Source organism: Thamnophis sirtalis, unplaced genomic scaffold (genome assembly GCF_051295495.1).
Source record: "Thamnophis sirtalis isolate CommonGarterSnake01/CBP01778 unplaced genomic scaffold, rThaSir2_p1.2 scaffold_3, whole genome shotgun sequence".
Classification (NCBI taxonomy): domain Eukaryota; kingdom Metazoa; phylum Chordata; class Lepidosauria; order Squamata; family Natricidae; genus Thamnophis; species Thamnophis sirtalis.
The window spans coordinates 126,834,225-126,849,701 of NW_028261383.1; the positions used below are offsets into that span (position 1 = coordinate 126,834,225).

At 34.5% G+C, this 15,477-nt stretch overlaps 1 protein-coding gene across 2 annotated transcripts in view; it reads right to left on the reverse strand.

Moving 5' to 3' along the window:
- The window catches only part of SLC38A12 (solute carrier family 38 member 12), a 71,486-nt gene that overhangs the window by 34,958 nt on the left and 21,051 nt on the right, over window positions 1-15,477 (reverse strand). For both annotated transcript variants that reach the window (XM_087709990.1, XM_087709991.1), the window contains exons 7-8: window positions 9,214-9,313; window positions 8,287-8,395 (exon numbers count right to left, since the gene is read on the reverse strand). In XM_087709990.1, the coding sequence (XP_087566116.1) occupies window positions 8,287-8,395; window positions 9,214-9,313 (209 nt within the window). The remainder of the gene's footprint in view (window positions 1-8,286; window positions 8,396-9,213; window positions 9,314-15,477) is intronic.

The following is a 15,477-nucleotide window of genomic DNA, read 5'->3' on the forward strand; positions in this document are numbered from 1 at the left end:
CAACCCACTTTATGTCTCTCACAAGTTACGACATGATGGGCAGGCTTCATTATGATCATAACTCGAGAACTATCTGTATTATATACCATGGAATTGCTCTGGAATAAATTAGCCAAAATAACGAACAAAAGTATATAATTATTAATTAAATGTAGAAATTTAATTAATTTAATGAAATTTAATGCAATAAATTGTTTCTAGTAGTTGCATAATTGCCTAAGAACATTTTGGGGTAATTTTTGAAGCATAAACAATTCAATGAAGGAGTATAATAAAATATTACTATTAAATAGTACAAAAAAAATCCCTGAGAAATGGAGACTACAATCAATTAGCAAAAAGTTCAATCACATTTAAAGGGAGCAACAAAGACAGATGGAAATCAGCCATATCCAAAATTAGCTCATGTGATTACTAGATCTAAGTATTCTTTCTTGAAACAAAATATACGGTTCTATTCTTTAATATTTCAACTGCTAAAATGATTTCAGCTGCTTCTGCATGAAAATAAATACCTTCATTATATTTTATTAAGTGAACTGAAAATGATAAAAACTTACCTGCGACTAAGGTAAATTTGAGCAAGTTGAATAAGGGTTGACAATAGGAAGGGTTAGGGTTAGATTTAATCCATGGAGGTGGAAAACTCAAAACATACTTGCATTTTTGTTGTTCTTAATATATTACTCAATTGTGAATTTTCTTATTACACACTACACCTACTATGGCTCTGTTCCCCTGGTCCTAAATTACCAAACAAGAAACACAAAAATTTCTTTAGTTGAAGTTTTAGCAGTTATGTCCATACAGAAAATCGGCTGCCAAGCATGCAGAATATATACAGCCCCAATCAAGACTTGTATATTTCTTCCAAAGGACATGCTCTAGAAAACTTACTACTATATAAAATGATAGTTTCTTCTGACAAATCCTAATATATTCTTAAACTGTCAAATTCTAAAATGAAAAAATCTCTGAATCTAACACCCTATGGTTTTGCATCAGTAATCCTTCAATTGATATGACCAGTTACCATAGTTTGGTTTTATTCCTACAGATTTCATGGCCCGTAAGTAATAAATCAAACTATGTAGTTTTGAAGTGCTAGGCATAATATATATTTTTGCCTTGCATAAATGTTCTGGTTATGGAATTGGAAAGAGGAAACCTATAAAAATCTCTTTATAAGACTATTCCAAAACAGTCAGATCTATAATGACAACACAAGCCATGCTTTAAATGAAAATAAGGCACAAACCAAAATCCTAGCCATGCAGAGCAATATAAATTGAGCAAGCAACCAAGGAAACAAACTAATAAATATAATTGGGCCCTTGTGAAGTACAAAGTATTCTTTGTCTGTGCAAAGAATATTCTCAAGCCCTCTTTGTTACTATTTATCTGTAAATTGAGATAAACCAATAAAATCCAATAGGATCACTTTTCTCCTAAAACCCTCCTTCCAACCATCTCATGTTTTGCAGTACATGGCAAGCTCAGTATCCACTTCAGAGCCATATCACCAAAGTCTATTTTTCTCATTCTAATCCAACCAAATTCCACTTTAAAATCTGACCTCAGAAGCTAATTCTGAAGATTATACTTGGTTTGTAATGTAGGAGGAAGCATCAGGAAAGATTTGGCTTTATCAAATGAATAGAATACAGAATACAGAGTAGAGTAGAGTATTGAATTGAATTTAGAATTGGAAAGGAGAAGGAGAAGGGAAAATGGAATGGAGAGTGGAATGGAGTGGGGTATGGTAGGGTAGAGAATAGGATAGGATAGGATTAGGATTAGGTCTACTGTACAAAAAGCCTTTAAGAGAACAGTTATTTGTATTTGTAAAACAGGGTATGATTAGAATAAATTTACTAAAATAATGAAAGAGTAATAGTCATGACAAGAACAAAACTAACAAATAAAATATTTTATTTAAAATCTTTAAAGGACTTAAATCAGCTTGGACTATTTTTAGTCCAAATTCCCTTCAAATCTACTTTTAATGTCTCATCAAAAAGTTAAAAACAAAATAATTCATAAATTATATCACATCCTTTTAAAAGTACATTAATCAAGCTTTTTCTAGATCATGTTGGAATCAGTTGATATATAATACCATAAACTCTAGTAATTAATCCCAAAATAGTACAATGTAAGACTGTTGTTGGGGTTTTTTTTGGTTTGTGTGCCAATACATTTAAAAGTGTGAGAAGCTAAAAGCTAACTTGCTAAATGTTAATAGAGCAAAACTGTTTGAAGATTCCTTAAGATAAGAACAGTTGATGTATTGGTTTCCATTTTTAGTATATTAACAAACACATTCTCCCAAAACTTAATACCTCTGCCAATATAAATGTTTTTGGACAAAAATATTGTCGTTGGACTTCCAATGAATGGAGTGGTCCTATGAATACGATAAGCTACATAACCATTTTTTATCCTATCATAATTTAGTCCCAGATTACAGAACCTGATCTATTCCCACATCTAGACAATTGTGTAGGATTTCCATAATATCCCTTAATTCATAAATAATAGAGAAATACAGCTACCAATAATTAGCATGCTAACATGCTCCTACTATCTACCACCAAGCTTCATAATAATATTAAACTGCCACCTAAATCTTGAAGGCAATGTAATAAAGTATTGCATTAAAATGTATCCCTATGTCTCTGAAAAAAATGTTCCACCAGGACAAGAAAACTAATTTGTTCACAAAATCAGATAACCTAGATTGAATTATTTCAACAACTACAAATCCTACAAAAATATATGGATGACCATTTTGTTAACTATTTCCTTTCCAAATCCCAAAAGATATGGCAAGGATATGTTAGACAGTAAAGATCTTTCATTACTTTATTCGAGTCCACACAATTGTTCAACCACAATTGTTCTATTGTTAAACTATCTGCATTCAATTGTCACAAGCTTATAGTTGAGTGCAGGAACAATATACACCTAGAACATTAAAATAAAATGTTTGGTAAGGGATTCACTTTTAAAGTATTTAGGAAATGTTAGCTTACAAAAATCTCAGACCATTTATTTATTATTGGCTCAAATGTAAATAACTTCCTTTGCATTCTTTAATCACAATTTTTCAGTGCATAATGCCAGACCATACTAAGAAAATTGAAAGGGTGTGTACTCATGTGGGGAAAATACCATAACAAGTCTGTTTAGAGCCTGTATCTAAATACTGGAAATTATTTTTGGGGCTTGAACAACAACATCTAAGTAAAATAGCTAAGGATAGCAAAAATAAATAAATAAATGAATAATAAATGAATAAATAAATAAATAAATAAATAAATCCAGATATTTTGCAAAGACTAAGATGGAAACATTTTCCAGAAACAAGAGGTCTGATAAAATTCTCAGGGATATTACTTAATTCATAAAATATGCTAAATTAGGTGAGCTTTCCACTGCAAAGCACCTAGATTTTTGCTAGGCTTGTTCTGCATATCAAGTGTTATTCACAATCCATGGACAGGAGGAGACATCTCCAGTGACTGGAATGGGAGGTGGGAGAAAACAGAGGGGAAAAATAAGAATAATACATAGTTTATTATAGGGTTCATTTCTCTTAAGTAAAGTTCTTGAAGTAAATCAAAATGAGGGAAAGTAAGAAGTGAGGCTTTAGTTTTTCTTTATCTGGTTTATCTCAAATCAGAATCACCATTCTATCAAACCAGAAGACCTGTTTGTGATTCTAATCAGTGTCAGCCTGGAGTAGCATTGCCTCTTCCTAATGAAAATTTAAGTTTGTGCAACCCTAATTTTACTCACTGCGCTGTATGCTTCCAACTGGGATAACGTCCATCAAACCATCTGCATGTCTCTCTTTGCTCAGCCTGCACCTGCTGGGCTCCCTGTAACACTGCAGCATCTCTGAAACTACATGCCTGAATACAGCTCTCATCCTAATTAACTCAGAAATTTCATCCCAAGCTCTGACAGAACAGATGAAATAAAATGTCTCAAACAGACCAAACCAGATTGGAGATAACATCTTTTGCAACACTCTATATCAAATCAATATTTTGTTCTCCTATCTGGAAAGCATTGCATATTTCCCTGTGCTTGAAAAATAGTTGAACAGTAGAGTAAAAACTAAAGCAACTTGGACAGACAGATATCAAAAGAATTGAGATTCTTGTGTTGTATCCCTTTGCTAATTGTTCCAGTTTAAATTCTAACAGCCAAGACAAAGATCTATGCCACAAAGATAACGGCAAAGCTGTCATTTGTGAGGGTTGATTCTACTTTGATAAATATTTAGAAGGCCATTATGTAAAAGCCAGGGGAAACCCTCTCCATTATCAGTGAAGAAATCTGCCTTCTCAACAGATCCCAAAACACCTGTTGGAAAGCAAAAGGAGAATGTCTTGGTCCTAATATGCACATGGACATATTAGATTTAAATAAATAATAGGTTTGGTTGCTACAATTCTTTTAACCATATCCCATTCATTACAATAAATCTTACTAATGAGAATTATTTAAAAATATTCCTTGGGGGGAAAATCACTTTCATTTTTAGTCCCTGCCAAAGAGCCTGATATAATAAGATTAAGAATAAATAGGCTGGATGGGATGCTAATTCGTTAATTCATAATCCACATGTAGAATTGATGCAGAACAAAGCAAAGAGCTTATTCAAGAATGTACAGCAAAGAGAACTATCTATTCTTAAATAATGTATGCTGCATAATTGCCTCATCACTCTGGACTAAGAAAAAAATATTTATGACAGCTTATAAATAATACTGAGATTTTCAGGCATAATGCCAAGCTATGGTCTATTATTATGGTCTGTTATTATTCAAGAAAGCTATGAACTCCCTCAACCTTTCTTTTGACTTTATGTCAATTAATTGCTCCTTCTATATAACAAACTATTTATATCCAAACTAGGAAAATATATGCCCTCCAAAGTAGCATTTCAAGTTAATTTCTAATATGGCTTCAAACTATTATCTGAGGGAAAAATTAATTCAACCAGAGGTTGCAAGTGCTTCCAAAACCACTTGGAATCTGAATGCTGTGGTGCCAAGAAACAATAAATAAGAACCAGAAAACATGGTCAATCTTTACCATTTGCTTTAACCAATAAATCTGCATTGCCATGAATTAATGCCACCAAATATGCCAGTTATTAGAGAGAGAAAAAGTACTGATAACACTTTATAAGTGAACCCAGATTCAAAACCCACCGGTAAAAAACCTACAAAATGATGTTTGAGAGTGAGGGAATCAGTTTAATCATTTATCTTCTAAACAACTTTTATTTAATTACTTGTTTATCAAGGTTATACTTTGGAATTTTAGTTTCCCGGGAGAAGTTTACCAGACAGTCAAGTATGAAATTTGTGAAAGACGAAGTTTAAACGTAAGCCTACCAGACAGTGGAGCTATGTTTAGGTTGCTGGAGCCTGCAGAGTAATATTAAGATGCTGCGCAGGAAGGAAACTCATCAGAGAGCAGCTTAATCTGTCTAAATATTTTCACTACGTGCATGGCACTCAGCCTTCATTCAGGCATAGGAATGCAGACTACTTCTGGAGGAGCTTTTGCACATTACAAAATAATATTTTTATGTCCATCATTCTCTCTTCTTCTTTCCTAGCTTCAGGATACAGTTAATGTATAATAAAAAAGTTAATACTGCAAGAGGAGAGGGAGAAGATTACAAACAGAAATCTTAGAAGAAAGAGATTATATATGTGCTTGTGTGTGTGAGTACATATGTGTACATTTAATAAATTACTATAATAGACAAACAACAATTTTGAGCTTTTAAATATAGCAATATATAAGAAACTGGCAAAATAAAGTACAATATAGGAAGTCAGAATGCAAACTTCAACTTGGGGGGGGGGGCGAGTGGACAGTTTGAGAACTCACATACACTAAAATCTTTACCACATTTACTGAAAATGGAAGACTGAAATTGGACTCCATTGGAAGACTTATTTTCTCCTTTCCAATGAACCTATTAGGGAAACTGTTTTTACAACAGTACATACAACTATCAGGGAAAACTGAAAACTGAGGAAAATATTTAGTGATCTAGATCGGGGAAGGACAACTTTGAGGGGTGGCCAAGGATTCTATTTAACTATTACTGCAACTGCTATTGCTGCTGCTGCTTCTTTTTTAATAAAGCAAAGGCCACAGTACATACGATAATGAAGTAAATTCAAAAAACCGTGGGAAAGCTGAAACACATGGGAGCAAACTTATGCTACTTTTTTAACCTGTGTTTGGAGGAGGTTTGGAAGGTTTTTAAAATATCAGATCAACCTTATATTACAATGTATATGTTTTCTACTTTCGAACAGCAGTAAATCATATTGCTGGTTTACTCTGCGGTGGTCATATGAAGCTCTGAAGCCCATAAAGGAAAGAGATCACATGCAACTTTGGGAATCAGGTTGTTTAATTTTAAACACTTCATCTCAAAGTATGAATGCACCGCAGGCCATGAGCAATGATTCTCAAATACTCAACCCAATCATTCTTCCTAATGGTTTAGAGTCAGTCAGCAATTGAGCACAGAAGGTTCATTGATTCTACTACCAATTTTTACATACTGTTAAAGCTGCAACATTAAAGATGCCAAATGCATCATAAAGCCAAGGAAAGACAGCATTACAGAACTGTATTATTATAGACTATTATTGCTTTCACAAAATACTCAACCTACTGCTTCCATAAAGGCACATTTTCTTCCATCCCTGCTTTAAAATATTACCTTATGAATTATAGGTGCAATATCTCAGAGATACAGGCCATAATTAATGCCTGCACGCCTTTCCTTCTGCTGGATCAAACTGTTACTGAAACTCAGTATAAAAGAAACCTTCAGTGGTATAAAAATTCTGTAGAAACAGGCCTAGGCACAATTTAATAAAACAATACTTCCTTTAAATAATTAACCAGGCTATGGCATTTCTTAATATTACCAAGGCTTTCTTCCTGTTTCCGCATTATTACTGTGTGTCGCCCATCCTCCCGAAGCGTGCTGTTCATAGTAATAATCTAATCAGGAGTGCAGGAACAAAGTTTAAGATGCACAGAGTTCCCTGAAGGAAAACTGTATTTATTGCTTCAGGTTTGTTTCTTCTTTGCCATCTGCATGATTTACTTACCATCTGCCACTGCCATGATTTTAGTAATAAAAATCTGATAAACTTTTTAAAAAGATTTTTGTTTTAGCACTCTTTTCCCTAATTATTACGTTTAACGCTTGATTGTTACCAACTTACAGCTGAATGTCAAAGTAAATTCATGACAAACATTACAATAGAAGTATGAAAAGGGTCATCTCTGGATAAACTGCAGTAGATAAGCAAACTCCTCAGTCTGTCACCTGATTAACTGCAATAGCAAAACAATATCCCTTTTAACATCTTAAATTATACTTCTAAAATCAAGGTAGTTAGAAAAAAAGAATGAAATTAGTTCAAATACTGAAACAAATTCTTGGGTTCAGTTGGGTTTTTTTAAGCATGCAGAGTATTTTTCATGTGCAGCTTCAACTGGTGTATCACAAGTTTGGAATAAAATGAAATGGATCATAAGCTGAAAATTTACATACACCTGCTTTGGTAAAATTGTTTAATATATACTGAAATATTGGTAAAGCAGGACCAGTGAACATATTTGCTAAAAATCACACTCATTTATAAAATGCCAACATACAACAAGCAGTCCTACTGTATATGAAGCATCTAATATTTCTTAGACCCAAGTAGTAATATTAATACAATTCAGTTGCTTTTCCAGTATTAAGTTGCTTTTCCAAGGTAGTCTGACAACCTTTTTCAAGTTTTCATCACTTCATTAGTATTGTAAATATTTCTGGCTTGGAAAAGAAGAGCTACTTAAATTTATTGCCTTATACAGGAAAAGAGGAAAATTAGGAAGGAGGCACTACAGTTAGCCAAAGTTGACACTCAACAGGATACCGTGCCTGAAGTGCAGTGTGTAGACAGCCTGATAAATATGAGTTGAGGCGGAGGTGATTTCCATTGAAAAGTATCATTAATTTTCCACCTATGTGTATCTCAAGGGACTACTACAGTACAAGGCTGACCTACTGAAAGGTATAAAGTTAACAAACTTCCAGGAGAAAAAAAAAGAAGAGAAAGAGGCTGAAAACAGCAGCAGATTATACCCTTAAAATTTAAATCAATCATTCTTTCACAATGTTATTTTGTTTAAGAACAAAGCAAAATTCATACTGTACCTTTGGTTAGTGATACCTACCAGATAAATCCTGTAAGCATCAATCCTCCTGATTGGCCCCCAGCACTTGTCTGTGTCATTATACTTTGTCCCATCTTCCACACTGCATGAATGATTGCCAGTCACAGTACTGACAAAAAAAAGCAAAGCAGAGTATTAATGTTCATCTGAATATGTGAAGAGACCCTTATTAATAAATATACCATACAGGTATGTCCAGGAAACAGTTGCAGATCAAGTAATAACAGCTTTTTAAGCAGCAGATGAAATAGCTAGTAAGACAACTGCAACTATTCCTTAGCTAGTTGGTTATGGCAATGGTTTTCCATTCTGCAGTTACTTATCATTGTAATGTATTTTATGTGGGCTGTCCTAGATAGCATTCAGAAGATATAATTCATAGCACAGTTGGATTACTAACTGGTATATTTAGTTTTCCTTGAATATTTGTATATATCGACAAATGTTTTTCAGAAATTCTAGTGCTGGTTTTTACTTTCCAAGTCCTATATAGCTTGGGACCTATGTGAGAAAACAATTTGGGCTGTAAACAAATATATCTGGACACTAAAATTTGCCACTAGTTTAATTTGTGTGTTATCAACTCTTAGCAACCACCTGGATAGATCTTCTCCAAGATGATCTGTCCTCAACTTTCAAGTTTCCCAATAGCATACCCACTGCCATTGTAACAGAGTTCTTCTCCTTTCCTGCTTTCCTGCTTTCCTGATTATCATTATAAGATGGATTCATGATTATTTCTAATAATGGTTTTTAAGTACATTGTGGCTCTTTTAAGTTTTGTATAGCCTGAAATTGACTTGAAAACTGGGATAGTTGTAGACCTCAATACAAAGTCAAAACCATCAATATGAAATAACTATATTATCTTTTAGCTTTTTAAGAAAATGAACACATCCACAATATTGTTACCAGACGCATACCTACCAAGTCACTTCCATGAGAGAAACTGGGACAGCAGCTGCATAGATTGCCAGATCACCATATAAATAGATGATTATACAGAAGTAAAACAAATTCACTCCCACTACAAAGAAGAAAAATGAGAAAAAGATAAACCATTGCGATTCACAAAATTGTATCAGTTTTTTAAAAAGCTTAATATTTTAGTCATTTCTTATTGAAAGTTCTTTTTTTAGAAGCCATGTAACCATGCTGAAATGAAATTGATCCAAAACACTGCTTGAAAAAAAGAACATACTCAATGCATACTGGAATTAAATCTTACAGGCAAAAATATGGTGCCCTATCTAGTATCTTAAAATCTATTAACATTGTTTTCTATAATTAAATATTTCAAAATGTTACATTAAATATAACACTCTCACTATGACAAACCTTCAGGCAGAAGTAAAGGATCTTACCGTGTGTGTGTGTGTGTGTGTGTGTGTATGTGTATGTGTATCTAGAGTAGAATACCTACTTCATTTGACTACAAGTTGCATCAATTATTTCACTCAGAGTATATAAAAATTATGATAGGTGCCGTACAATCACATTTAAATGTCATTTTATCAAAGCATACAAAGCGTAACCCTCTTTGATGGATTACATGTAGTCCTTCTCTTCAGACTGGTTCAAAGTTCCAAAGTTCTACCTGGGGAGTACTTACAACCTGAATTCAAAATTCCGTCGGTTGTCATCCCCCCCCTTGCAGTCATGTGACTTCACTTTGGGCAACTGGCAATTGGGCCACATTTACAAACCCTAGCAGATTTCCATGATGTGTTTTGCAACCAATTTGCTGAAAACCAGCATTTACTTCCAGTTTCCAAAACTGGATATGATTCTAATCTTGCCAAATTACCATATGATTTATAAAAGGCTATGATGTAATACTTTTTATTTACAATTTGGGGACAAAAGTATTGGTATGCCAAGAAGCTTTTATGATCAGATATCAGGAAAGATAAAGAAATTCCAAAACACATCAGCTTGTTTTTCAAAAAGGAACTGAAATAACTCAATCTAAACATATTTCATTTTCAAAGTAATCAGGCCAAGGACAGAAGGCATCAAAGACAGGACGAAAAAAAGAACATAAGAAATACAAAAATGGAGTATATTCAGCTTGGCACTAGGAATGGTCTTCTGCAATCTATTTGTGAGGATGGAATACATTTGCATACAGTTATATACCTATGCACACGCTGAATACATATACACATGCACAACTCTGTTAAAACAAAGTATTCTTCAGTCAAGTTTAATGCTTGGTGATTTCATAAATATATCTCTATATGTTTTGGCAACATTTGCAAATCACCTATATCTCACCAGTGTTGAGGTACTGGATTAACTTTATGCATGCTCAGATAAATAAATGCAGAATTCAAATAAAAAATAAATAAATAGCCAACTTTTTCTTCTGAGTTTTGGCTTCCAATCTAATCTATTAATTATCCTTATTTTTCTTGATAGTCTCCTATTTGAGTATAAAACGCATCTGACTCTACTCAAGTTTTGAGATCAGCCAAGGTCACCGCTTAAAAAATACAAGTACTAGGCAACCCTCGTTTCTTGGCCAAAATAATGTCTTTTACATTTTAAAAAAATCTCCTCAAACAACATGGTGTACTCAGTAACTACATGTCTTCTAAATGGGATCAAGGAAAAAGCCTTGACACTTTGCCAGAACACTTTGTTCAAAAGATAAATGGAAATGGGCACTATTCACTTATGCCACTATTCAGCAGTATTAATTCTATAACTGTTTAGCATATATTTTTCCCCGTTATAATTTGTTTCACTTCCTGAAATACCAAATTATTTTATGAATCAGTACCACAAGTATGTTGAAGCTTGACCTGATGCAAAACATGGACAGGCAGTCATTTGTTTTAAGCATCTGGTTCACTAATAAGTGACCACCTTTCTAGTTTCCTCCATGCATGATACACGGAAACATGATCAATGCCAATTATATGTATTTTTTAAACAATATGAACTATGGTAATCGCCAATATATTTATGCCTGCTGAGGTCTGTTGCCAGACTAGCTTTTCACTTGCCTTACAACATGTTCCTCTCTAGATACTTATTTGAGGGTTCCTTATGACTATCAGAGATCAGAGTTTGACTTCCAACATCCAACTGAAACCAATGATGCTAGGTGCGAAAAGTCTGTTGCATACACAAGTTCACATTATAACACTAGATGAAATTCACTTTCCACTTTCCGGGCAAGTGTTCTGTCAAAGGCCACTAAAAAGTGTACCATCATGAATATGCAAAAAGCACAGTGCACGCCAGTTTCAATTGCTAATTATATATTGCAATTAAGTGGGCAGTGCAGTAGAATAGCCATCCCATTTATAAAACCTGCATCCATTATATAACTTCTATACAAAGAGTCATCAATTCATTTATTACTAGCGTATCTATGCCATTGAATAGCCCAGAAATGGTTCTAAAGCAATGATATTTCATAATGAATAAGCCGAATTATTTAGAGTATGCTAATAGATGGAAACCAGAAAAATTCTTGTTTATGCCTACAACATATTCTTCTTTCTCTTCTTCTCATAAAAATATTTTGGTTCTTTGAAGTATTAAATCTCTTAGTGTAACTTAAGAGGAAAGCATAAAAAACAAATTAAAAACACACAAAATGTTATCTAACTAGTTATCTGTTAATACTGATATGTCTATCAGTAGAATAAAAGCAAAATTATTTCTCTGCAGTAATAATCAGTAATTATGTTACCACATTTAGATATTCATAATATTAAAATGAGACAAGAGCAGCATGGTAATCAAAAGCATATTTATTTCCAGCTTGGAGTTTATTATTTTTAAAATAGTAAATAGATTAAAATATTCATTAATTCTTTAAGACCCATTGCAGCTTTTCCTCCAGCTAAATGTACAAACAACTGCAGCTATAAATGCTTATTAAAATCTTATTCAAAGAAAAAAAATCAAATTAATCTAAAACCAAATAAAACTTGAACATTAAAGTCATTATTCATGTATATTATTAAACTATAATGGATTTTTGTCAGCCTTTTTGTAAATGCTAAATTGAATATATAGTCCCATTATAGAAAAAAAATACTCTTAATTAGGAGAAAGAGAAATTAGTCTCATGAAACTCTGACAAGAAAATGAGTTTGGACTAACATTCAAGTCAAGCTAAGACTGTCTCATCTAGCAAGTTCAAGACAGCACTTTCATCTTTCTAGAACAGGTCACTGGGACCAGAAGTTTACTGTTTCGAGCTTTTGGACTTAAACTGGAGCCAATCATCTCTCTACTAGAATGTGTGCTTTGGGCTATTCTATGCATAGTATTTATGCAGTGCTTGGCTGTGTACAGCTTTAGTTGTTGATTGGGATGCTGATGGCCGACTATTAAATCGTTGCCTGGTTTTCCTTGTGCTGCCAAGTTCTCAGCTCCTAATACCTGATAAGCTGGTGGTAAATCAACACTCCTGTTGATTGTCAAGGGGCCCATTTTCCAGGCTTCAATCATTTCCCTGGCTATTTTTGTACCTGCTTGGCCAACAATCTTAGTAGTTGTAAAATTGAACACATGTCCTTGTTCACTGCAATGTGAAACTACCAATGAATTCAGGTCTACTTGTCTGACTGCTCATATTCTTGCAATCTGGTGGTTAGACTCCTCCCTATCTATTCTACATAGTCTATCAGGTTGAATCTCGACTCTGATGAATTTGGGCCACAGATTCATTATTTTACCATTTTATCTGCCCCTACTAATAAGACATCCCAGTGATCTGGCCTTCTACTTTACTTGCTGTCTCCCCTTGCTTTTATTGTTCTCATCCACCCCACACTTAATTGTTTTTGCTAGTCGTTTATAGTCATGTGAACAAGTATATTCACATTAAATCATTTTTTTAACTAATGTAGACACATCAACATAAATATAAAGATAATGTAACTGAACAAAAACCTACAGAATAAAATATTGTCTATTCAACATAAAATTAACAGATATGCTATTTCCTTCCATAGAAAAAATAAGTCCACCTTTAATATTTGATTATTACCCCCTCTGGCAGAAACAACTTCAAGTAGACATTTCTTATAACTGTCTACCAGTTTCTGACAATAAATAGGATTAATTTTTTCCTCACTCCTTCATGCAATTTGTTTTCACTTGTGCAATGTTGGGAGGGATTTCTTGCATGCACAAGTTGTTTCAAATCACTCCACAGAATCTTGATGGGATCTGGACCTAGGCTTTTGACTTGACCATTCCAGAATCCTCCATTTCCCTTCTTTTTTTCCCAGCCATTCTTTGGTGGATTTACTAGAATGGCTACTGCCATTGTCATGTTGCAAGGTTCACTTTTAGTTACGCTTTTAACAGATGATCTTACGTTATCCTCAAACACCCTCTGGCACAATGTACAATAGATTCTATGATGGACACCAAGCACTCCATACCATAACCTCGCCACCGCCTGCTTTATAGTTAGAATCAGTTTCTTCTGGTAAAATTATGGATTTGGCTTTTTACATGTCTTCTGATATTGTGACCAAGTATCTCAATTCTTTACCTTGTATGTTCACAAAACACTATTCCAGAAGCCCCAATTTTTGCCTAGATGTTCATGAGCAAACTTTAGTTTTGCCCTCAAATATTTTCTGTAAGCAATGGTTTTCTCCTGGCACATCTCCCATGTAGATCTAATTTGTGCAGCTTCTTTCTAATGGAAGTCTCATGCACTTTGACACCAATAGTAGTGAGTTACCTACAGGTTACATGGTAAAATTCTGGGGGGGTTTAGGGATCTTTTAGGCATCTTGTGAACTTGTTGGGGTGGCCTGCCCTGGGCAAGTTGGCACTTCTTTGAGATCTTTTCCACCTCTTAATCATCGTCTTGACAGTGGCATGATTGATGTACAATTGTTTGGCAATCTTTTTCAATCCCTTTCCCAGAATCATAGGTGCCTATAATCTTCTTTTTGAAGATTACAAGAGCTATTTTAATCTAGACACAGTGATACCTCCCACTTGAACAACAAAGAGCAAATCAAACTAAATATCTGAGGTTTCAATAAGGCAGGTTTATTCAAGATCCTCTCTAATAATGTTCTAATCATTTGTACCTGATCTGAGCTTTTCTACCATATCAAGGTGATAATCTCCTGGAAGGTATTTTGAATACACCTCGGTAAATTTAAGAACAAGATAGCAGCTACCGTATTTATCGGCGTATAACACGCACCGGCGTATAACACGCATCCCCCATTTTAACACAAAAATTTGAGTAAAAATTTTTTTCATTAAAAATAAATGACTTGGAAGCTCGGAACTTAATGTTGGATTAAAATTTATAACATTAGAACATGAATTATAACATTAACTCCTCTTAAAAGGCAAATATGAAATGAAAAAACACCTCTTTGAGCAAAAAGTTATTTCCATTTTCTTCCTTATATAATATTTTCTGTTTCAACATAAAGTGCCTTCCTTCCTTCCCTCCCTCCCATCCCTTTCTTTATGTTTTCTTCATGCTTTCTTTTCTTTTTCCTCTGCTCTTTTTAAATCCCCCCCCCCTTCTTCTCCTCCTCTACATTTAGGTTGGATTAGTTTGTACAACGGTCATCAAACTTCTGAAGTAAAAATAAATAAATAAATCATATTTAAGAAGAAGAAGAAAAAGGAAGACGTTTTTAGTTAAGTCAAACGTTTTAATAAAAGTTTCATCTTTTAAGATTTGTCCAACACATCCAATTGTAACCTTAACAGTAAAGAATATCACCCCAGCTGCTAAAGGTTCAACCAGTCTGAGAACCATTGAAAAGACAACAGTGCAAAATCCAAAAGACACAACTTCCTCACCGCCATTGCTTTGGTACCAAATCTTTGAGGAAGGGGCTCCAGAAAGAAGGAGGAGGAGGAGGAGGAGGAGGAGGAGGGAACCAAAGAGAGGCTTTTACCGAGTCTGCGCCCCACAGCCAGGACCGTCCTTGCGCCTCCAGCCGCGTTTCTTCCCCGCAAAGCCCTTCGGGCAACCCGAGAGTTCCGCTTGACGCCAGAAGGGCTTTGCAGGAAGAAACGCGGCGTTTCTTCCTGCAAAGCCCTTCGGGCAACCCGAGAGTTCCGCTTGACGCCAGAAGGGCTTTGCAGGAAGAAACGCGGCGTTTCTTCCTGCAAAGCCCTTCTGGCGTCAAGCGGAACTCTCGGGTTGCCCGAAGGGCTTTGCAGGAAGAAACG